This window comes from Gymnoscopelus braueri (assembly GCF_963280865.1).
Source record: "Gymnoscopelus braueri genome assembly, chromosome: 6".
Classification (NCBI taxonomy): Eukaryota; Metazoa; Chordata; class Actinopteri; order Myctophiformes; family Myctophidae; genus Gymnoscopelus; species Gymnoscopelus braueri.
The window spans coordinates 44,531,945-44,557,601 of NC_137607.1; the positions used below are offsets into that span (position 1 = coordinate 44,531,945).

At 43.4% G+C, this 25,657-nt stretch overlaps 1 protein-coding gene across 1 annotated transcript in view; it reads left to right on the forward strand.

Annotated features, from left to right (window-relative positions):
* The window catches only part of ptprsa (protein tyrosine phosphatase receptor type Sa), a 282,355-nt gene that overhangs the window by 250,620 nt on the left and 6,078 nt on the right, over positions 1–25,657 (forward strand). The window contains 5 exon segments of the mRNA XM_080431352.1: positions 4,330–4,615; positions 12,846–13,024; positions 13,607–13,733; positions 15,238–15,363; positions 21,244–21,398. Of these exon segments, the coding sequence (XP_080287478.1) occupies positions 4,330–4,615; positions 12,846–13,024; positions 13,607–13,733; positions 15,238–15,363; positions 21,244–21,398 (873 nt within the window).

Genomic DNA, 25,657 nt, shown 5'->3' on the forward strand with positions numbered 1-25,657 from the left:
GATAATCTATCTATCGCTCTGTAAATCTAGATCTGTGGTTCTCGCATTTTTCTGTGTCAGGGACCCCCCAAATTAATAATGTATTTGGCCGAGGACCGCCATCTGAAAATATTTTGTGTTAGGGATCTCCCATAGACGATTTGTGTTAAAAAATGTTTCATAAATATATATATATATTTTTTTCCCCCACATATCTTACAACGTGCCGCTATGCAACGCCTTCTGAGCTTGTAGATAGGCTATTTTCAAATTCATTGTGATGCTATCTTAACAAATTTTTCTGCGGGCCCCCTGGAACTCCATCAAGGACCCCTGGGGGGTCACCAGATCCCACTTTGAGAATCACTGATAGATAGATAACTTTATTCTGTGTGACCACTCAACCTGATGTCCATATTTTGGGCACTATAGGCGGCCATTTTTTTTCTTTTATGATTAAAAAAAAAAAAGCAAAAGCAGGTTTAGGCTCAATGAAAATAGCCGATCTACAAGCTTGCGTTGTGAGCTTGGAGATGGGCAACTTTCTTTTGCAGCGTGACACCATTGTACAACAAAGTATAGAATATGACTTAATCCATTAAGACCGGGAACGCATCTCTGTCATTTTAGATCTTAGTCTTTGGCTATTTTAGAAAAATCTTTGAATATAAATGTATTTTTTTAAAGCGAACATTTGTTAAATATTTTGTTCCATGGACCTCCAAAAGCAAAGACTTGAGTTAAACATGTTTCAAAAAATACATGTCAAAGATTTGCACAAAATGTTCAAGATTTTTCAAAAACAGCAGATCTACAAGCTCATAGCGCGGCACTCGGTGCCGTGCTATGAGCTTGTAGATCTGCTATTTTTGAATAGCCAAAAGTATAAAATAATGGTTTTAGCTTCAATCTAGAATGACACGGATGCGGATTGAATGGGTTAATTGGTGAAAGCTAGCGATGTCACGTCACAGCAGTGCCATGTGGTGCGAGTTTCGCTACAATGCTATGCAAGTTAGACAATGTCATCTATGTGTCTGTATATCTTAGATGCTTTTATTCCGTATGACTAATTAAAGCTATAGCGTTGTCACAGTAGCCCTGCATGCGTGAGGGAGGGAGGGAGGGATGGGGTGCTAACGTTTTTTTTTTGTTGGAACAATGACAAGTGTTACGCAACGGATCCATCTGTCTGCATATCGTCTCTGTCGGGGTGGAAACCTCACATGTCCCGAAACGGTGACTTTTCAGGATTCAAATTCAAAAGTAGCAGATTTACAAGCTTGCGGATCTGCTACTATCGATGCCTGTGTGTGTGACAAATCGATTGTATCGCGTTGATTCACGAATAAACACAAAAAGTTAAAATAATGGAGATAGGAGGTTTCTGGCCCCCCGACAGCGACGATATCTTAGATGCGTGTATTCTGTGCGAACTAATTAAATCTAGCAATGTCAGAGCACAGAGGGGACGCTCGCTCCATTGAGCTGCATAGGGAAACGGAACACCATTGAAACCACACACACACACACACCCAAGACTCCGTTCTTATTTTTACTACGGTTTCCTCTCTCTCTCCCTCCTCTCTGTATACTTTCCAAAATAAAGCAGAATTGACATAAAAAGATGCAGGATGTTTGTGCTGGAGCAGTGACCTGCTGTTCCAGAAGCTCCGCTGCTAGTTTTATTCTCCACCTCCCGTGCCAACAAAAGTATTTGCAGTTTCCCCCCTCGGAGTCGACTGTTAGCCCAGCACTGTACGCAAGGAAAGTCCTGAGTGTTAATTTAGTGTACGGAGAGAGTGTACAAATGGACCCTTTCTGGTCCATTTGTATACTCCCCGCGTTTAATTAAAACTCAGGATTTTATTGCGTATAAGCTTACCTTTAACAAGGACATCGATTCATCCCACAGCGCTACACACACACACACGCAAGCGCATGCGTGTACGCACACACGCACTGACATTATGTGTGAGCCTGAGTGAATCTACGTACGTGGTGTGTGGTCATGGTATAGTCGTATGTGCCTACAGTAGTTGTGCATTCGTACATGCATGCACAGATGAGATTGTGTGTGTGTGTGTGTGTGTGTGTGTGTGTGCGTGTGCGTGCGTGTGTGGTAAAGCTGGTAGAAGGGAGGAGAACAGACACACACATATACTGTACGTAGATGCTGTACATGCACAACAGCAGCATATACCATATATAGGGCCCGTCACTATGACTCAGCCAATCCAGATATCTCCATATATGGGCATAAAGGGACACAGGTAGACAGACAGATACAGATATCTCCATATGGGCACAAAAGGTACACAGATAGACGGTATTCTGACAAAGGCCCCGACACTATGACTCGGACATAATCTGTTCGGCAGTGAGACGTAGGTGTACAGTGAGCGCCTCTATAATGTAAATAAACACACACACACACACACACACACACACACACACACACACACACACACACACACACACACACACACACACACACACACACACACACACACACACACACTCTCTCTCTCAGTCTCTCTACCAGCTGTGTACTTTGCAAATCTTCGTTTGGTCAGATAATTCCTCTCTCTGTCTCTCTTTATTTCTCTCTCTCTCTCTCCATCTCAAAGCTCTGGTAATAACCTCTCTCTCTCTCTCTCTCTCGCTCTCTCTCTCCCTCCCCTTCTGTCTCCATCTCTCTCTCTCTCTCTCTCTCTCTCTCTTTCTCCCCCCTTATGTCTCTCTCTCTCTCTCTCTCTCTCTCTCTCTCTCTCTCTCTCTCTCTCTCTCTCTCTCTCTCTCTCTCTCTCTCTCCATCTCAAAGCTTTGGTAATAGCCTTTCTCTCTCTCTCTCCGTATCTCTTTTTACTTCTCTCTCCTCCTCAGCCTCTTCTTCTGTGGCTTTTCTATTCGCTATCTCTCCCAATGGGATTATTCAAATTGGAACCTCCCTTATACTGCGTTGATAAGAGCCGTCCGGTGTTACAGGAACAGATGCACAGTAAAGAAGTGAAATGTGATGACAGCTTGCAGGGCTTACGCTCCGTCGTTCCTTCTCCTCCTCCTCTCCGCCTTGTTGTCACTCGTCTTTGTTTGTGTCCTTCTCTCTCTCGTTTGTCATTTGACGCGCAGCTTTATCTGCAACGTTTCCTTGCTGTCAGGCGGAAACCTGGCTTACATCGTTGCTGAAACCTCTTATTTCCATATTCCAACTTTTTTTTGGGGGGAAAACGCATACTACATACTACTTCATACTACAGCGTAACACAAAAGTAACAGTTTTGGACATAATGAGATTTCCACCTGACAGAGACGCTAATTAACTCTACTTCTACAACAGTATCGCACAAAAGTAGCCAAGAAATAGCCGATCTATAAGCTCACAGTTCGGATGTGACACTTTGTGAGCTTATAAATAGATAGAGAGCGTAGATAGAGTGCTCATGACCAGCGTACGACGTGTTTAAATGAAGCATACTGTATAGGCTATGAGAGAACTTTTGCCTAGAAATAGTGACACCGGGGGTTGACATGGTTAAGGGGGATGTTCGCCAAGAAATTGCAGATCTACAAGCTAACAACGCATTGCAACGCAACGTTGTGAGCACTGTTATGGATTCTTGTGACTTAACAAAAGATGACCTATTCTAGGCCATTCTTTACAGCACACTGCCAAATCACCCATCTTAACAAGTTTTTTATGAGTGATTAATATCTTATTTTTTATTAATGATGTGAAAAACATCTAGAAAATGGTTTTGTCATGAACTAAGTGGAACTCCTTCTAATGAAGCAGATCACTACATTATCATCATGTCACTTAAAGGGACACTACCATCCAAAATTATATAAAGGGAGTATTTTATCGTCCTGAGGGGGAAATTACCGAGCAATTTTTCAGCAAAGAGATATGGTGTAGACGAGGGGGAAAAAACGGTGCAAGTGCAGATGTATCTCAGGTCTGTTTTACTAACACTAGAGGGTTTAAAGGAGTAGTTCACCCCAAAAATGAACCTTGAAGCCTTGAATTCATGGAGATTTATTTAGTTTTTGCCGCATTCCTGAGCATTCCTAATTTGATGACCGGAGACTCAAAAAGTCTCCTATTGAGTCTCCTATTGACCGATGACCCGGTCATCAAATTATTGGCACAGGAATGCGACAAAAAACTAAAAAATCGGCTTCAAGGCTTCTGGCCTTTGCACTAAAGGCTTCATGGAGTGTGTAATTGATAGAAAATACGTTTTTTTTTTTGGGTGAACTACTCCTTAAGTGACAATAACAATAAAGTGACAATCTTCATCATCAATCAACCAACCGTCCTCCTCCTCTTCGCTCCTCTGTGCGCAGTGCGGGCGTGGGCCGGACGGGCTGCTTCATCGTCATCGACGCCATGCTGGAGCGCATCAAGCACGAGAAGACGGCCGACATCTACGGCCACGTGACGCTGATGCGCTCGCAGCGGAACTACATGGTGCAGACGGAGGACCAGTACAGCTTCATCCACGACGCCCTGCTGGAGGCGGTGGCGTGCGGCAGCACCGAGGTGGCCGCCCGCTCCCTCTACTCCTACATCCAGAAGCTGGCGCAGGTGGAGAGCGGAGAGCATGTCACCGGCATGGAGCTGGAGTTCAAGGTAACGTACGATTAGCGATTTAGCGGATGCTCCTAACCTCATTAAATCCGGGAACTTATACCGTGTCATTTTAGATTTGAGCTATAGCCATTGTTTTATACTTTGGCTGTTCAAAAATAGCAGATCTACAAACTCGTAGATCTGCTATTTTTGAAAAATCTTGAAAATGTGTCCAAATCTTTGAGTATTATATTTTTTAAAGCAAACATTTTTTAACTCAAGTCTTTGCTTCTGGAGGTCCATGGAACTAAATATTTTTGAAATGTTTGCTTTCAGAAGGGGATCGGTGATCGCAGGAACTTGCAAAAAAATGTAGCTCTTTATTTGACGTTTCGGTCGTTAGACCTTCATCTGTCCTGATGAAGGACAGTGTGTGGGTCCTTTTCTTTGATATCATCAGAGATCCCCTTCTGAATATATGCACTTTTTGTCTCACACACCTGTCACCAACTTTTGAGGTGTGCATCGGCCTTCTTCAAAAAAAAGTAATGTTTGCTTTAAAATATATATTTTCAATTTTCCACGATTTTTGAGTAGCCAAATAAATCTTAAAATCACACAGATGCGTTCAAGGTTAGGGCAAGTGTTACGGGCTGAGGTGAAGTCTGAAGAGGTGAGTCTTTACGGCGGAAAATTGGGAGTCTGCAGTTCAGCACTGTACGTGTTTTTTTGGATACTTGACTTTCACTCCACTACATTTCAAAGACAAATGTTGTAACTTTTGACTCCGCTACATTTCTAGGAAGGGTACATTGGGAGTACATTGGGAATTCACAGCTTTTATAGCCCTGTTTCATCTACAACCACATGATAGTATACAAACATGAGAGCATACAAACCCTCGGACACATCCGGTCAGCTGTGGGACTTTGAGAAATTTAGGGAATAGTTATGTGTGATTATTCATTCTGTGTAAACCTTCTTAGAAATACTGTCCTCCCACATCATCTCTGATCTTGCAGCATGTGACAGAGTGTTGACACAAGCATTGCTACTTCAGTGTTTACAGAGGGCTATTTTGTGTGGACAGCTGCATTCTCTGTAGGTTATTTCTCCTCTTCTGGTAGATGTTATGAGGGGCAATGCGGTACCACATCCTTCACACAAATAGGGCCTAAATATCCTGTCTACTAGAAGTCCTCCGGGCTAAAGAGTGTAGGTTGAACAAGACTAGCTGACTGTTGGCAGAATCTGTCTTGATAGATTACACTCCAGGTAAGCATAAAGAATAAAGAATCTTGTAAATGAAGTTAATACTGGACATTAGCTAGCAAACCTGTTGTCTTTGTCAGTTTGAAACAACCTATATGGGAGTTTGGGTGCAGGGGTTCAAAAGTGGAGTTTGGGTGACCAGGGTGGGTATAGGTTTTTAGGTGTGAATAGAGTTTTATTTTGTCATCATGTAGTAGCTATAAGACTAAGCTAAGAGCCCTGGGTCTCTGGACTCTCATGTACCAAGGTAAAGGCAGTAGAAAGCTAGACATTGGTGTCCAGTGTGATGGTGAAAGGGTTAAAGGTTTAATGACATTCACTTTTACACCACATTCAAAGTCTTTGTCCTGGTCCTTCAAAAGTGTACAAAAAGTTTTAAGTGAAAATTCCATTCCAGTGATCAATGGCAGGTGTTTTTCTCTCACATTTCTAAAGCCTTTTCAACTGCAATGAAAAAAGAAATCTTTGCCTGCGGGTGTCGCTGGTGAGGGATTTTGCCTGTCAATCATCGCCTCTGCTCCGCCCCCCCCAAAGGAAAGGATAGGGGAGGGGAGGGGCGAGGAGGAGAGTGGGCGGGATTAATCGACAGTGACCTCACTGTCGAAGGGCCAAGCTCAGATTACTTTTCAGCCTAATTATTCAGAAAACCCCAGACCACAGAAAATCCACTGAATGTTCTAAGTTCAGGTTTTTTGGGTGTAATTGAGGTCATAAAACCCCAAATAAAACATTGAAAATAAAAAAAGTGAAAATGAATGTCATAGAACCTTTAAGAAAGGTACCTCATTTAAGACAGGGATCTGACTGTCCAGGACAATGTAACGATGTTGAGAAAAAGGAACTGAAGGGGCGCTCGGGTGGGTAAAAATTCCTACCTACCACCGCAGAGATTAGGGATTCAAATCTTCTGCGGTCCATCTGGCCTTTGCACTAAATCTGGGGGGGGGGGGGGGAGCCGAGATGATGAAAAGAATTGAAAGAAAGAAATGAATGAATGAGCGAATGTGGTGGAAGTTGAGAACATTTAATTTCCACAACGGAGGGGAGATGCAGTTCACCACAGACCTCCAAACCTGAATCTGACCTGGTAAGGAAATGAAGGGACCTTAAAACCAGAATGGATGAGATGACTGTTAGAAGTATATGAAAGGCTCTTGTTTGTTAAAGGGCGATCAGAGGTATCAAGTACCCTCACGTTTGAATGGGCTCTCTGATCCTGAATCCTTTAACCCTGGAGCTTTAGATGAAGCCGGCTTATTAAAACCTAAGTCCTCTAGATGTGGAGGAGCGAACCCCTACAGAGGTTGATTTCCCAAAATATTTAATCCTTTTCAGCCTCTGGTAAGCAGAATGCAGATTAAAACATTCTTTATCATCTGCCACGGGTTTGTCAGGTCGTGTTTTTTTTTTTGCGTTCACGCACACACAAACAAAGTTCAGGTAACGTGAAACCAAAGGGAAAATAAAGCCTTGCTACTGTATTTATGTCAGATATACTTTTATTATTTAAGTTATTGAAGCACTTACAGTAATGGGCACACAGCACAGTAATTCCTTTTGTCTTGTGTTTTTGTTTTTTCCGTTTCCCTACAGTAAGCTAGAAAGGGAAATATTTAAGCACCCTGCATTGTTCTTTGGTGAGGATTTGGAATAATGTGCTTAAGTAAAGAGAAACTGGTTATAATCCATTCTGTGCTAAACAAAGGGTTTTGTCTGAAGGCGAAATGGCTTGTTAAATGTACCCTAAGTGAAAAGCATGGGTAGTGGAGGTACAAACAGAGACACAAAACATACAACCTCCCACCCCACAGGTGATTTGCAAGAGACTGCAGTCAAAAGATCTTGACAATCAGAACATCACATCTGAACCCCTTCATACACACACACACACACACACACACACACACACACACACACACACACACACACACACACACACACACACACACTCTGAAAGAGGGAGAGACACAGTAGAGAGATTGGGAGCTTGGAGTTGTGTGGAGAAGTAATTAATGGTTGATAATGACAAATGGGAGAGTGTGGCAGGGTAAGTGGAGGGAGGGACGCTTGGCTAATGAACAAAGGGACGTCTGTATGCTAGCTGGTCTCAACCGCACTAAGGAGGTGAGTCGGCAGAATTCAGCATGGTGAGGGATGGGGGGGGGCTTAGACGTACTTGGACATCTTACTCAGGAGGAGTTGTGGGACGTGTAGCCTCCAGCTGTGTTGAGCTAGCGGAACTGAGATGGAGAGAAAGATGACAGCACAGGAAAAAGAGCTGTTTGAAAAAAGATTTGGAGAGACTTTTCTGCCATCTGCTCATGAATAGGAAGCATGAAGAGGTGCGCGCATGCACACACACACACACACACACACACACACACACACACACACACACACCACAGTCTAAATTCATGTTTAATATTTTTTGCTGTCGCTCTTCCAGATTTGCTTATACTAACAGGAGAGGGGTGGTTTGGGGGTTCAGGGTTAGTACCTTGCCAAAAGGCACCTAAACTAACAGGTGGATTAATGTTGATGGGCATACATTAGCCTTTGCAGGGCTCCAAAACTGATAATTAAAATAAGAATCGCAAAACAGGCTCATTCTCCATGCACTCACCTGTATTAGGAACTTAGAAATGTATGATATGATACAATATGGATATAATATAACATAATATAACATAATATAATGAGCCTTTAACTTAAAGCTGCACTACGTAACTTTCCTCTTCTACCAGCGGATTTGAACCCGGTTTCCTGCGAAAGTGCTGACATGTTTACATTGAGCTAATAGAGCCGGCCTGCTTGCTCAGGGGATCCTGTGAGACATGACCTTTGACTCAATCTAAATGTCTCAATAGAAGAGCAGGGAGACCAAATACAACCACCCCAATTGTATAAGTTATATTGTATTAACATACTCTACCATAAACATTAAATTGTATTCATAAAAAGAAAGTTACATAGTGCGACTTTAAGCACTTACCGTAAGCCCTATATACTTCATTGTACCGTGACGCGAAAATATGTGACAATTTCTGACAGATTTCCCCCTATAATGACATGCCCAAAAATAGGGACGCCAGGTTGAAAGTGATTAAACCGACAAGGTCTGCTCAGGCTGTGTATGTGTTCTGCTGGGTATAGAGCGGGTTGCCAGGTTGGATGAATTCCATGCAGCCCCTTTGGGGTGTTTGTGTGGTTTTATGTTGAGGGCCTGTACCGCGTTGCCAGGTCCTCTCATGGTTGTCCAGGAACTCTGTCTGTGAAACCCAGATCAAAGGGACAGAACAGAAGAGAGGGATGAGAGGAGAGAGAGAGAGAGAGAGAGAGGGGGGATTGGATGGACTCCAAGCGACCAATCAGACAGAGCGAGGAGGTGACACAGAGGGCGAGCTGGGGAGGAAAGAGTGACACAGAGACGATGGAGAGATTTTTAGGATGGAGAGAGAGGGAGAGAGAGAAGCACTAAGCAGTGGCTGAACCACGCAGGCACACACACACACACACACACACACACACACACACACACACACACACACACACACACACACACACACACACACACACACATTCACATTCACATCAGTCATACATACTGGTTACAGGTTCTGATGTTGATAGAACAGTATCGTGCGTGCGTGCGTGCGTGCGTGCGTGCGTGCGTGCGTGCGTGACCTTCCATGCTGTGTTCAAACGTCACCTAACAACCGGGCATAAGATTATTTAGAGATGGTCTTTACCGTTAGGAATACTCGGTACTCTGTGATAGTTATATATTATATAAAAAGAGTGAACCAAAAAATGTGTGGGCCAAAAAAAAAGAAGAGAGGGAGGAATGTAAAATTAGCTAATTGCCGAACTCCCAAAAGTGACGTCCTCTTTTGCTGCGGCTCTTACTGCTACAGCGGTACACTTTGCTAGTGCAAATGTTGTTGCACTAGCCCTGCGGGGCCGGGTGGAAAGATACATCCAAGCAAGGTCTGATGCTTTGGATAAATAAAGATGAAGAAGGGGTGAAGTTGGGGGTATGGTGAGCCCTAAGCCAGTTTTGCTTTTTCTTTCGAAAGCTTAATTAGTACTGTATATCATTGATGTCGGGCAGAAACCTTGTATCTCCATAATTATGTCAACTTTTCCACTTTTTTTTCGTCATTTAATGTCCTACTTCGTCACATGAACGTCAAGCAAAAGTAGTGAAAATAGTATAGTCAAGCAAAAATAGTGAAAAATAAAACCAATAAATAGTGAAAATAGACGATCTACAAGCTCAAAATGTGACACATTGTGAGCCGATAGCCGATCTACAGATCGGCTATCGGCTATTTTCACCATTCGTTTTTTAAGATATTTTGGGGCTTTTCTGCCTTCATTTGGATAGTACCATGTGGAGTGTGATAGGAAACGGGGAGAGAGAGATAGGGAGTGACACGCATCAAAGGTCGTCGGGCTCGGGGCATTTGTTTTATATGTAGTATGCGCCTTAACCACTCGACCATCGGTGGCCCCATATTTCACTATTTCTGAACATTTCCATCCCATTTCCTAAAAAGTAACGGTTTTGGAAGATACAAGGTTACCACCCGACAGTGACGATATCGTTGAATGCTGGTGTTGCACGCTGAAACTGGCAGATCTTCAAGCTGAGTCTGTAGATATGCTATTTTCGGCAAGAGACACACCAGCAAGCAACTAAGCAAACTTCAATTTCTGCATGTCTACGTTTTTTTTTTTTTTTTCTGAGTGCGTCTGTTTCTGTATGTCTGTCTTTGTCCAGCCCACCCAAACATCCATGTGCAGGTCTGAACCAACATGCACAAAACACCACTCAACAGCCGATGGCACCGCGCTTTTCTTCCTCTCCGAGCGAGAGACATTTATTTTGTGCTGTCTGCCGTGGCGTGGCACCAACCAAGAAGCTTGTTATTGCTCAAAATCACAACATCTTTTCCCTCGTTAAATCTTACCCTGTGCAACCCCGCCAGCTGCACAACAAAAACACGTGAATATTGCATCCGTTCTAAATGAGTTAAAGACAGAAAACTATGCCGGGAAAAGCACACAAAAGCTTCCATGGCTTGCTTTCTTTTTGTAAAGAGATTAGATTGGCCACTTTGTGTTTTTCTTTATTGAGGTAGAGAGAGTCGGAAAGCAGAGAGGTAGATGTGGCAGCTGTTGTCTCTTATTCACAGTGACTTACACTGGCTTACAGAAGGACGGCGGTTTAATGCGTGGGTGGGTGGACACACATTGACCGGTATGGGGATTGAACCTGTGACCGACTCACTATGGACAGCCTCTCGAATATGTGTTTGACAAAACAACCACAAACGACGACAACAACAAATACTATAATGCAGTTGACAGTGAAGAGTAGCGTCTGCTGTCTAATATTAGTAACTAACATATAAATATGGAGTAAAGTACATTCTGTCCTCTGTATTTTTGTCTTTATTAAGACAGTCAGAGGGAGACTGCATGTGCGGAGGTTCTGGAAGGATTTGAATGGTTCCTTGCAGGGGTTTAACCTGTGAATTTCTAATCATTTTGTTTATGAGAAAGAATGCCTGCATGCCTGTGTAAGTGCACTGTCATCAATAAATGCAGCCGTGTTGGATCAGATTAGAAGGAGGCTTGCGTTATTACTTTGTGTCGTTAATATTCTCTTCTGTCTTTATCTCGCTCTTGTCACCTCTACTTCCTCTGACCCATCCCCCCTCCATCCCTCCCTTCTCATTTTTCTCTTCATCATGTCTGTTCTGATCTTCTCTGCTATCCTCCCAACATCCCTTCATCTCCTGCATGCTAACATCTTCTTCCACAACTCTTCTGACTGCACCAATTCTTCTTGGTGCAGTTTTGTTTTCTCTAAAATCTATCTATATCAATCTATGCAATACTTCACCCCTTTCTTTCCTTATTTACCTCCTCTGTCCCTCTCTGCTCAAACCTGGTCTGACTCAGGACTCAATTATTGTCTCCGCCGAAGGTGGAGAATATGTTTTCGCTTTGTGTGAGCAAACATTGTTAGCCAAGCTAACATTGGGCAAGCTCCACGTGACACGTGTCAATTTGTTGACACCAATGCCTCTGATTGGCTAGAGGGATGCGTGACGAAATAAAATTCTATAAATAGGTGTGTCACTTCAAAAAGCCCCTACTTTTTGAAGTGAGGTAAAACAGGATCAATCAGACTTGATTGGAACAGTACCTTCAGTAAGTCCAAGTCACCCGTCTGTGCGTGTGTGTTTCCCTCTGAGAACACCTAACATTGGTCAAGCAAAGGCGCAGAAGGCCAAAGCTAAGAAAGCATACTCATCTACAATTGTAACGTAGAAGAGGACTAGAGTTGAAATGATCCCACAACAAAGCCGAACTCTTAATACGTGTCAATATGTTGACATCAATGTCTCTGATTGGCTAGAGGGACGCATGACGAAATACAATCCTATAATAAAAAGGTGTGTCACTTCAAAAAGCTGTTTACGTTTTTGAAGCGAGGTAAGACAGGATCAATCAGTCTTGATTGGAACAGTATCTTCTAGTCCAAATCACCCGTCCGTGCGTGTGTGTGTCCCTTTGAGAGTTGAATTTTTAAACATTAGAAGACAAAATATGATTTTTAAATCATTTTTTTTTTAATAAATATTTCTTTAACATACACCTTTTTATTTAAGTACAGTATATATCTTTTACTCTACTGTATCTCATTAGTTATTGCTATGATAATATAATTGCTATAGTCTGCTGGCGGAGACTTGTGCTCCGAGGAGCACATTTTCTAGTTATGATTATTATCGTTGATTATTTTACCGTTTATACTTATCATACCATATCATTTTATTGTATACCTTTTTTCTGTCATCTGATTTATATTATTCTCATGTTTTCTTCTATGCGAGAGAAATGAACCAAGACAAATTCCTTGTATGTGAACATACCTTGGCCAATAAACAGATTCTGATTCTTTCTTTCTCTCCTCCTCCTTTTCTCACTCTCCCTCGCTCCACAGCGATTGGCGAACTCCAAGGCCCACACGTCGCGTTTCATCAGCGCCAACCTTCCCTGCAACAAGTTCAAGAACAGACTGGTGAACATCATGCCCTACGAAACCACACGTGTCTGCCTGCAGCCCATCAGGGGCCTGGAGGGGTCCGACTACATCAACGCCAGCTTCATCGACGGATACAGGTATGCGAGGGGAGGCAGGGTGTGTTGGGGGAGCAGAGTCCCATTCATATTTTATCACGTGCCGGCGTCTCGCTGCCGCGAATAGACCACCTATAAGCTCACAATGACCCGTTGTGAGCTTATAGGTCGGCTATTCTCTCCCATTCTGCGCGACACCATCGCGTGACGAAGCACCAATTAGGCTTAAGTATGGAAGTGACGATTGTGGAGATGTGTTGTTGGTATAATCTGTAATTGGGGGAGGTGTGTTGGTACGATCCTTACACAGTTAATTGGTTAATTGGGGGAGGTGTGTTGCTATGATCTGTACATAGTTAATTGGTTAATTGGGGGAGTGTTTGTATGATATGTACATAGTTAATTGGTTAATTGGGGGAGGTGTGTTTGTATATGTACTTAGTTAATTGGTTAATTGGGGAGGTGTGTTTGTATGATATGTCTATAGTTAATTGGTTAATTGGGGGAGGTGTGTTGGTATGATCCTTACATAGTTAATTGGGAGAGCTGTGTTGGTATGATCCTTACAACTTGATTGGTCGGTTTGGTGTTTCATTGTGTGTGTGTGTATGTTTGGGTTTGTAGGCAGCAGAAGGCCTACATCGCCACACAGGGTCCTCTGGCAGAGACCACCGAGGACTTCTGGAGAATGCTTTGGGAGAACAACTCCACTATTGTAGTCATGCTGACCAAACTCAGAGAGATGGGACGGGTATGACACACATGAACGCAAATACACACACACACACACACACACACACACACACACACACACACACACACACACACACACACACACACACACACACACACACACACAGTAAAGGTAGGGTAAATTATAGGTTTTTTCTTTAGTTTAATCTTCATATTCTGATAGTAATCATTGCTATGAGTGTTTGTTCAGAGACAGGGGCTCTCCCCGTCTCTTAAATACACATAAAATACATTTTCAGGTTGCCAATTTCAGCCAATCAGGAGATAATATCCATTCATCACCTTCAATTTGATAGTGTTCCAGTTCCATCCAATCGTGTCTGCTCACATTTATTTGTGTCATCTGTTCCAATTTCACTTGTTTATCCTGTATCCTGTATGACTTCTCTCTCCTGATTGGATAAAATTGATAACCTGACCTGAAAAAGAGCTGGAGAGATAGGGTGACTCCTGTTACTGAACAAACACTCTATAGCAATGAATACTATCATAATATAGAGCCATTAACACATTAACCGCCAAGAACGTAGTCCTACGGTCCGTTAAATCCAACTGTTAAGCGCCGAGACCGTAGCCCTACGGGCTGCGGTCTTTTCGCGCATGCGCGGTCCGGGTGCACTTTCGGAATTTTTTTTATCCACTTCCGTTTCCGGTTTGATGACCGGAAATAGAATTATTTGGGATCCGGTTTTGACGATCACGCCCGCTCCCATTCTACAGACGAAACTGAAACTCAATTCTCTTCCTGTAGTTTTTTCTCCTCGCATTTCACTGTTTAACGTAATCCGCTCTAACTCAAACATGGATGCCCCGTTTGACACGCGATCTTCACTGGGAGATACAGGGAGATCTCGCGGATGTAAACAGACCGTGTAGAGCTCAATCTTAAGGATTTTAACAAGATCTATGGCGACATGAAAAAAACAAAAAAACAACAAAAACACCTTGGCACTGGTGAGTACATTATGAGATTAACCTCTGGCGGTCGATGTGTTAACACTTATTTTAACCGAAAACAAATCACTTACCCTACCTTTAATGTGGTTAATATACACATTCTAACATTAAACACCATGTATGGTCATACACACAAGATGATCTTGTTTGTAATTATTGTGTTTTAGTCCTGCTGAACATACTTTACTTTATTTGTTTATCTAGACGGGACGATGCACATTAATGAACATTCAATACATGAACGTGAATTCAATCAACTGAACAAGATCTCCTGTAAACGTGCCGCATTTAGCTAGAAGCTCATTTATGTGCGTAGTCCCACTCTCCAGTCCTCACACAAAAACACCACAGTAACAACATGACAAAAACAGAGAGAACTGCCTAATTTTTTTTTTTTTAAGAATACTGTACCTAGTTTAAACCTAACTAAAAACCATAATACCTTCAAAAGTTGAATACCTAAACAATAGAATATCTAAAGGCTAATTTGAAATATCTAACATAGTGGGAGATAACACAGGTGTTGAATGTGTCCTCCCTCACAGGAAAAGTGCCATCAGTACTGGCCTGCGGAGCGCTCGGCCAGGTACCAGTATTTCGTTGTGGATCCCATGGCTGAGTACAACATGCCCCAGTACATCCTCCGAGAGTTCAAGGTCACAGACGCCAGGGTAAGCCACACCTCTGTGTGTGTGTGTGTGTGTGTGTGTGTGTGTGTGTGTGTGTGTGTGTGTGTGTGTGTGTGTGTGTGTGTGTGTGTGTGTGGGGGGGGGGGTGTGTGTGTGTGTGGGGGGGGGTGTGTGTGGGGGGGTGTGTGTGTCAAATTTGAATAAAAGTAGCAAAGATAGCAGAACTACAAGCTCAAAACGTGGCGTGGTGCAGATCTGCTATTTCTGCTACTTTTGTCTGACATAGTAGTGTGACAAAGTAGGGCATTAGGAGTGGTTTCGTTTGAGGCCATTTGAACGTGTAAAACCGTTCAGAAATCATTTGCAATAGTGTCTGAACACTGTAGCAGCTAGTTAGTAGTCCTCCTGGTGGTCTTAAAACCCTGCATTACACTGAGAGCACATACACTGAGAGCATGCACGCACGCACGCACGCACGCACGCACGCACGCACGCACGCACGCACGCACGCACGCACGCACGCACGCACGCACGCACGCACGCACGCACGCACGCACGCACGCACGCACGCACGCACGCACGCACGCACGCACGCACGCACGCACGCACGCACGCACGCACGCACGCACGCACGCACGCACGCACGCACGCACGCACGCACGCACGCACGCACACACACACACACTACCCTCTCTGCACCGGCCCCAGTGGGGAGATTAGACATAAGGACTGTTTAAGCTGGTGCTCCATCACTGTGCACACACGCATGCGCACACTCACACGCGCACACACACACACACACACACACACATTTACACATCTATAATAATACCCCTGTGTGTACATTTTGTGTCTCCAACACACGAAAGCAGAAATGTATGCGTGGATACACATGAACACACGCATGCATGTGCGTGCACACACACCAAATATATCTCCACACACATTTACCAACCCTGTAGCCTTTCTCATAACCACACAAAGACTATGCATATGCACACCCATACATATTTTACTAGCCTTTGAACAAATTCTTTATTTGCACTCGACTACTTGACTCCTAGACTTTTTCCGCGCGTGCACACACACTCTCTCACTCTCTCTCTCTCTCTCTCTCTCTCTCTCTCTCTCTCTCTCTCTCTCTCTCTCTCTCTCTCTCTCTCTCACACACAGAGTGGTCAGGTGCTGATGTCAGTGTTGGTGTCAGGGCACAGGGAAGTTAATTGGCATTGAATGATCAAAGCAGCTCATTTGCTGATCCCAGACGAGCAGAGTGAGATCTGTGTTCACTACCACACAGATACAACTGAAATCACTAATGACTGAGAGAGAGAGAGACAGGGAGGGAGGGAGGGAGGCAGAACTACTTGGGGAATGGATGGAAAGACTGGAGGCAATAAGACAATAGAGAGAGTGAGTTAGGGATGATATAGACTGGAGAGAGAGAGAGAGAGAGAGGAATGGGTTGAGGGATGGAGAATGACTGAGGGAAGGATGGATGGATCGAGAGAGAGAGAGAGGGGCGTTATTGATGGAGGGATGTAGAGAATGCTAGATGAGAGGTAAAGGATGCTGTGTGAAGGTTGTTCACAGATAAGTCATTGAAGTGTGTAGGTAGGTGAGTGCTTTTCAGTGTGTGCTCACTCACATTGTCCTTAGGTTCACATACATGGTCTCAGTACATACATGGTTCACATACCACAAGCCTGGGGAGTGTGTGTGTGTGTGTGTGTGTGTGTGCGCGCGCATCAAGGAATGTGTGTGCGAGCGTGCATGTGCACTCGTGTGAAGCAGTGCTACAGATGATTGCACGCGTCGTCGACTCTCGTGGCTGGCGAGCCAGTTCAAGTTTAATCACCCGATTTGACACGCGTGGCGAGCCCTCGGGTTGTGTGTTAAATTTCTCTTCTACTTCTGACTCCTCTTCTTCTCACTCCTCCCCGTGTACTTCCTCGTTCTTCTTCTCTCCCTCTGTCTTTGTTGTGCTGGTGTTATCTTTGGCCCTCTTTCATTTTTAATCCCTCTTGTCGAGGCGAAATGTTTGTCGGATGATAAAACAAAGACGCAGGAAGAAAATGGAACAGGCAGCACACAGAGAGAGGGAGAGAGATTAAAAGAGAGAGACAGAGAAAGAGAGGAAACAGACCTTTTAATTCAGTACTGTAGGCAGGATTGCTCATCAGAATTAGACTCTGAATTGTCAATTACCTAGTACAGTACAATAAACACTTTCTTTATTTTTAATACTATTTTATAGATTTTCCAGAAACAGCATATCATCCAAACAAGAGAAGGAAAAAAAAGACATACACACAAAAACTGAATTAATAAATAAGATTCAACACTAACGTATAAGACCTCCCATTTCACAATGGTATAACCGTATAATAAGATACTTTCAATAAGGCGGACTGCAATAAACAGGACCAATGCTTTTACCACTTCACAATAATCATGATTGCAGCAGACATTAACCCATTTAGACCTGGAACGCATCTGTGTTACTTTAGGTTTCTTTGGCTATTCAAAAATAGCAGATATACAAGCTCATAGCGCGGCACCGAGTGCCGCACTATGAGCTTGTATATCTGCTATTTTTGAAAAATCGTAAAAAATATTTTTGTATTTTTTAAAAAAATCTGTTAGGATTTAGAAAACATTTTAAGAATCGTCTCAGGTCTTAAAGGGTTAATATGCGTTGTTCTAAGTGTGACACACACTGAACTACACAGAGCCACGTTCCCATGTGGCTGTGCTGTGTGGCAGAGGATTACTGTGGGTGGAAAAGCACCTGTCTGCTCCTGTTTCTCTCTCTCTCCTGGTCCCCAGGTGAGGAGGAGGCCTGTGGTTGGGTAGCATGAAGGACGCTGTGGTACAAAGCAGTGGTTCTCAACATAATTTGGGGGGGGGGGGTCCGATGACAGTGAAGTGACAATTTAAGGACTGTTAACACCTTTACCGCCGGGCCCGTAGTTCTACGGGCCGTTAAATCCAACGGTTAAGCGCCGAGCCCGTAGTCCTACGGGCTGCGGTCTTTTCGCGCATGCGCGGTCCGGGTGCACTTTCGGATTTTTTTTGATCCACTTCCGTTTCCGGTTTGATGACAGGAAATAGAATTATTTGGGATCCGGTTTCGACGATCACGCCCGCTCCCATTCTACAGACGAAACTGAAACTCAATTCTCTTCCTGTAGTTTTTTCTCCTCGCATTTCACTGTTTAACGTAATCCGCTCTAACTACAGTCATGGAAGTCCGTTTGACATGCGGTCTTCACTGGGAGATACAGGGAGATCTCGCGGATGTAAACAGACCGTTCACGGCTCAATCTTAAGGATTTTAACAAGATCTATGGCGACATGAAAAAAACAAAAAAACAACAAAAACACCTTGGCACTGGTGAGTACATTATGAGATTAACCTCTGGCGGTGGATGTGTTAAAGGACGACTTCACCGATTTTCAACCTATCTTCATATAATTGGTCCTCACTAATACTCATGATTTTTTCTACTTGGTCTGTGCCTCATAGGAGGGCTGTGGACAGTCCTGAAACCCGTCTACCAGTGACATCATCGTTAGGCATGATTTTTTTTTTCCAACAAGATTTCACATTTCTTATTTAGATTTTTATTAACACGAGAACAATGGCTTCTTTTATTGCATTGCAACTTTCCAGGAATAGAAAGCCTGCAGTTTCTATTAGCTTGGATTCCCCATTGATGATGTCACTGGTAGACGGGACTCTGAACTGTCCACAGCCCTCCTCTGAGACACAGACAGAGTAGAAAAAAATTGTACCATTTTATCATGAGTATTAGTGAGGACCAATTATATGAAGATAGGTTGAAAATCGGTGAAGTCGTCCTTTAACACATTCCATGCCAGAGTTTAATCTCATAATGTACTCACCAGTGCCAGCGTTTTATTGTTGTTTTTTTGTTTTTTTCATGTCGCCACAGACCTCGCTAAATAAGTTAAAAGTGCGCGTTCATTTGGTTCTAAACACACAGCGGATCTGTGAGAAACGGCCAGCGAAAATAGTTTCCAAATGCGAGCCGCCATCTTGAAGATACAGTGGATCAACGCTAAACAGTGATCAGCGAGGAGAAAAACAACAACCGAGAAAATCGAGTTTTAAACAGGATCCCAGACAGGAAGCGGATACGATCGAAAAAACCGGAACCCGAATAATTCTGTTTCCGACCGGAAACCGGAAACGGAAATGGATAAAAAAAAATCGGAAAGTGCACCTGGGGCAATTTCAATGGGAATCGGCGGTTCTTGTAGATCTACGCGACTGGCACGCTGCGGCTTTAAATAGGTTCGCGTAGATCTACGCGACTGGCATTCAATGTGTTAAGACCTTTTTAATACCTAAAAAAAAAAAAGAAAGGAAAGAAAAAGACCATTACTGAATTAAAAGTAATCAACAAACTGTACTATAAAAACTGGTAAAACATTGGCCAAATTGTCAAATAATATAAGAAGGGGCAAAAAAAATGGTAAGGCGTTGTGAGCTTGTAGATCTGCAATTCTCATAATATTTATCTGTGGAACCGAGTCAAACTAAATTGAATGCCTCAACTCCTACAATTCCAAGTACTTATCAGGGTGGGGGGGTCCCCAGTTCAAATATGAATACTTTGGGGGGTCACAGCTTGAAAAGGTTGAGAACCACTGGTATAAAGCAGGCTTAACAAACCTTTTCAGCTCCAGACCCAAAAGATGCATTTGGTGTCTCCACCGTCGACCTAAACTTACAAAAATACATTATGACATAATCACTTAGAAGCCATATTTAACAGTGAAAATACCCGATCTACAAGCTCCTCTGCCGTCGTCGGTGTGTGAATGTATGTGTGTGTGAATGGGTGAATGTAATGTACGTTGTAGAGTACTTTGGATAAAGGCGCTATGGTAATATACACCATTTAACATGTATTTTACCAAGTATAGACGGTTGGTTAATGCATTGGAACATTTAATCTTGTATTGTTAGTTTGAAACTGAGTGAGGATTGGAAACCCTTCCCTTCCCTCAACACACACACACACACACACACACACACACACACACACACACACACACACACACACACACACACACACACACACACACACACACACACACACACACACACACACACACACACACACACATCCCTCTGGTCTGTCAGGTGTGTGTGTGCACATCGATCAGTGAGAGCAGGATTATCTCATCCAGCATGTTGTCTGGGAGGAGACGCTGTCCGGGCTGATACACTATTGATCAGCTTTAACTGGGACTGCACTCTGTCGCTCACCACACAAGAAAGAACACGACAGGAGATGAACGCACACCGAAGAACGAGTGGAGGGTGTGTGTATGTGTGTGTGTGTGTGTGTGACTGTGTGTGTGTGTAAGAGGGTGGGCAGCAGAGTTGAGTGATGTTTGGAGAGAGAGAGAGAGAGAATGTGTGTGCGTGTGTACACGTGCATACATTGTGTGCACATGCAAGCATTGTGTTATTGTGAGCAGCTTCAAAAGGTTCAGAACTCCAAACCCGTGTTGCTACATTTTAGTTTGTGTCTGTGTACAACATTAACATGCAACACAACACAGTATGATTGTCATTGTTGTTTATTAGATAATATGTAATAACAAACAATTAGCCTAAATCATATTCTATTATTAGATACAGTATTACATCAGTGGTTCTGAAAAGCTGATACGAAGATCTCCGACCCGCCTCTCTCTCTCTCTCTCTCTCTCTCACTCTGTCCCTCTCTCTCTCTCTCTCTCCCTCTCTCTTGATTGACTGAATACTTTATTAGTCAGAAATGTAAACAGCACGAGGTACAGTCAGACATTAAGGCTAAAAGGTATTGTATTCAATTCAATTCATCTCTCTCTCTCCCTCTCTTTCGTCCCGTCTTCTTCCAGGACGGCCAGTCTAGGACCGTGAGACAGTTCCAGTTCACCGATTGGCCGGAGCAGGGCGTGCCCAAATCCGGGGAGGGTTTCATCGATTTCATTGGCCAGGTGCATAAAACCAAGGAGCAGTTCGGACAGGACGGACCAATCTCTGTCCACTGCAGGTGAGAAGTCCCGCCCCCTTGTGTTCTCGATGTTATTCTGCTGTAGATACACTTGTACAGGTGTTGATATCTAACACAGATCCTGCATCATGTTGAAAGGCCAGACACTTTAGCCACTCAGAGTAGCGAAAATAGCCGATCTACAAGCTCATAACGTGTCGCATTGTGGAGCATTGTGAGCTTATAGATCTGCTATTTGGACACATTTTGGAGTGGTGAATCACTAGACTAGAGCATATAGAGAAGAAACAATCCGCACTCTCTGTAAAAGTCTTAGGTCTTTCCGCAGCAGCAGTCAACCGAACAGACGCGTTTTGGCACGCAGGCCTTCGTCAGTGTTTTAGACTTCTACAGAGATGTTTCTTATGTATTATCCGAATCTGCACCCAGTGTATTCAAGAACTTCTCAAGACTGTCCTCGAGTTGAGCGAGCCTTTCCCTTGAAGTGAATCTACTATTTGCCACAGCAATCACTAGAGCAAAGTATCTAACTCAGCAAGGACTGTATACAGTCTCTGTGTTAAAGTAATGTGTTTATACGATTAATCTTGTTCCTGTGGTTGTCTCTGCATAAGTCAGATTATCTGGCGGCTTAGACGCGTTTCGCGTTGTTTCATATAATATATATCACAACTCTTCCCACCGAGAAAATGTCCCTGCAACCAGCGAAACTGCAGTATTAGTCACCAGATGGGATAATAAGTAGAGCGATATAAATGCATGCAATGCAGGGGTAAGAAGGATTTAGCAGCAAGATTTAAGTACAAGAAAAAAGTCTCAACTAGTTAAAATTTCCTTTCTTCAAATGGCAGATACACCCCCGCACACCGCAACCCCCCCCCCTTCCTCTCAGCAGCCGGTCCTAACAGTATACCAAGACTTTTAAAAATCCTCCAAAACAAGATTAAATCACCGCTTTTAAAGAGTTACGGCGGACATTTTTGTGCTGTGCAGCAACCTCCTTAACGGTCTGAACATCACAGATATGATCCATTCCCTCCTCTCCTCTCGCCTTATGCTCTGCACTTATACTTTGTAGCACGTTGTGTCTTGCCCACCGAAAAATAGCCAATGTACAAACTCACAACGCGTCGCAGTAGCGACGGGTTGTGGGCTTGTACATCGGCCAATTTTCGGTGGGGCGTGCCACCGGCATGCAACTAAAGTATAAATCAGGCTTTATTATCGCTGTAGATATCACTGCCGTCACCCGCAGCCACCACGGGCCCCATCTCCTCTATAATTGATAAGGCCTAGAGATGCAGCCTGGCATTTAGCAAAAGGCGAAAGCAGCGCATGACACCATGTGCAACCTACTTCTTCTTTTTTTTGGGGGGGGGGGGGTTTACAACTCCCCTGTGATGAATTTTTATCACCTCTGTGGTAATTTCCAAGGTAACCTTTGTCATTAACCGTTATTTAGCGGCGTTGACCGGCGCCCAGTATACCGCCGTGATGATTCACATTCAGTCCAGCCTCGTCGTTGGAACCTTGGGGGCGACCAGGCGCTATCGTTTGCTTTTGTAGCCCAGAACAATAGACTTTATTCAAGGCCCGTTTTTTTGGTGGCTTCAGAGCCTATACAACTCCCACGGGGACATGCAATGTTGTTGCCGGAGATCTCTCCCCACGTTGTTTTTTGTTCAAGTTTTCTTTATTGGTATTTTTCAATTCACATACAGGTCAATAAGACAAAAGCATACAAAAACAGTATATGTTACCCCTCCCACCCCCCAAAGCCACAACCCTGGTATCTTGTTGTTCCCCACGTTGTTTGATGTGGGGCTCAACCATTTTCAACTGGGCATGTCATTTTTTTTTTTTTTTTTTTTTTTAATGGTTAAAGAAATTGCCAAGAAATGTGGAGTAAAGCAGATCTACAAGCTCTCAATGCATCACATTGGGTCGAAGTTCAGTATAAAACGGGGTTTAAGTGGTTAAGATAGGATATCTTATCATGCCATGTGATGAGCTAGAGTCAAAATGAAATTCTGGTTCTCAAATTCTCAAACTCTTAAAGAAATAAATAAAATGTTTCCAGTCATTCAGACTACTGCTCTGAAATGCGTGGCTCAATCAATTAAGACAAAGATCATTCAACTCAATTCAATCATTCAACATTCTTTCCATATTAGCTTTGCCTTTATACTTGTCATTTTGTGAATGCAGGTGTCACTGTATGTTAACTGAATAAAAAATAAAAAAAACTGAAGGTTAAAGTCTCCTGCAAAGTGCCGTACAACCTAGATTAGTGGTTCTTAACCTTTTCAGGCCGCGACCCCCCCCAAAATAATCATATATGAACCCCCAACCCTGACAAGCACTTGGAATTGTAAGAGTTGAGGCATTACATTTAGTTCTCGGTTCCACAGATAAATATTGTGAAAAAAAACGGCTCGCGTCGCGAGGGGTTGTGAGCTTGTAGATCAGCTATTTTCACAATGTTTGCCTCTTTCTTATATTTAATTGACTATTTGGCCAATGTTTGACCAGTTTTTATAGTATAGTTTGTTGTTTACCTTTGATGCAGTAATAGTATTTTTATTTTCTTTCTTTTTGAGGTTTTAAAAAGGTCTTAAAAGGTCCTTAAATTGTCACGTCACTGTCATCTGGGTACCCCCCCCCCCCCCGCCCAATCATATGGGGTCCCGACCCACAGGTTGAGAACCACTGTGTTAACAGAATATATATATATTAAAAAAAAACTCAAGGTCAAAGTCTCCGGACAACCTAGATGACTGCCATGACATCACCTGACAGTGGCGTGTTTAAAGCGTGTCACTGATGTCACCTGCCATCCTAATGCCCTCTGGGAGCTGTAGTCTGTGTGTCAGAGGAGACCCCATAACACTTGAGTTATTCCGCCCCTCTATAGGGCCATTATCGACACAGAGAGAAAACTGTCTGCAGGCTGAGGGATACGGTAGCTTATATGGCCGTTATAACAGGACGTCTTCTGCACTGTGGCAGGGTGACTGTGTAGACCATGGCTGCTTCAGGGCCACAGGGTTACTGGCTTATAGTCATAGTAAATTAAGATTTACTTTGACATTTGAATAGTGAGCTGCATACTATGAAAGAAGAGTCATTTTCAAAACGGTACATCCATCCAAAGTGGCCTTTAAGTTGATTCAACCACTTCAACATTGCTGTCAGGCAGAAACCTCCTATCTTCATATTCTAACAGTTTTGAGGGTTTTTTCCCCGTAAATTAACGCCCTACTTGATCATACTACAGTGTCACGTGACGCGAAGCGACGTGTTTTGAGCTTGTAGATCTGCTACTTTTGCTGCTTTTGAATTTGAATCCTGACAAGAAACAGTTTTTGGACATAATGGTTTCCACCCAACAGAGACGATATGACGAATAATGAAAAAACAATCCCACAGGTTTTTGAAACATTCTCCTATAATGACAGGCCCACATTAGGGACGCCAGGTTGAGAGTAGCTAAATTGAGAGTGAATGGGAGAGAAAACAAGATAGAAACCAGAGAAAGAGACTGTTTCCATTCCGCTGTACCAGGTAGTCGGTTTCACCCTCCAGTTGACCCAGTTTTAAATGACTCCCTGATTGGATGTTGGAGAGTGAAAACCAGCAGCATAGTGGGTGACCAGAGACACCCATAACAATGCTGTCAAAGCCATCTGACTGAAATCCAAGCTTTAACTTCTATGTCTTCTTGTTTTAAATAACCGTATCAATCTTAGCTGTTGACAATCCATGTCAAGTAGCTGTTAAACAAGGCCGTCTATTTTTTTTTAAAGAAAGAGTGAGCAAGAAAGGAAAAGAAAACGAGCAAGAAAGAAAACTCGGGAGAGTTGCCATAGAAACCGTGTTCCACGCACTGTTGCACGCGCGTGTGCACACACACACACACACACACACACACACACACACACACACACACACACACACACACACACACACACACACACACACACACACACACATCCTGATACCTCGACTGAATAGCTCACTCACTGCTTTTCACTCGTTTACTGTCTGTCATCCCTTCATCTAACTCTTAATCCTCCCTCTGTCTATCTCATTCTTTCTCTTCCTTATCCCCTCATCCACCTCTCCCCTTCCCTTCCTCCTCTCTCCCCTCCAACACTCTCTCTCTCTCTCTCCCCCCTCTATCTCCTTATTTAATGGACCTAGTGGCTTTTTGTCATTAATTGCCTGATTACTTCCTGTGAATGGGAGACACACCAAATCCTCTCCCAGCCATTTGGCAGCTCTGCAAAGCTGGCAAG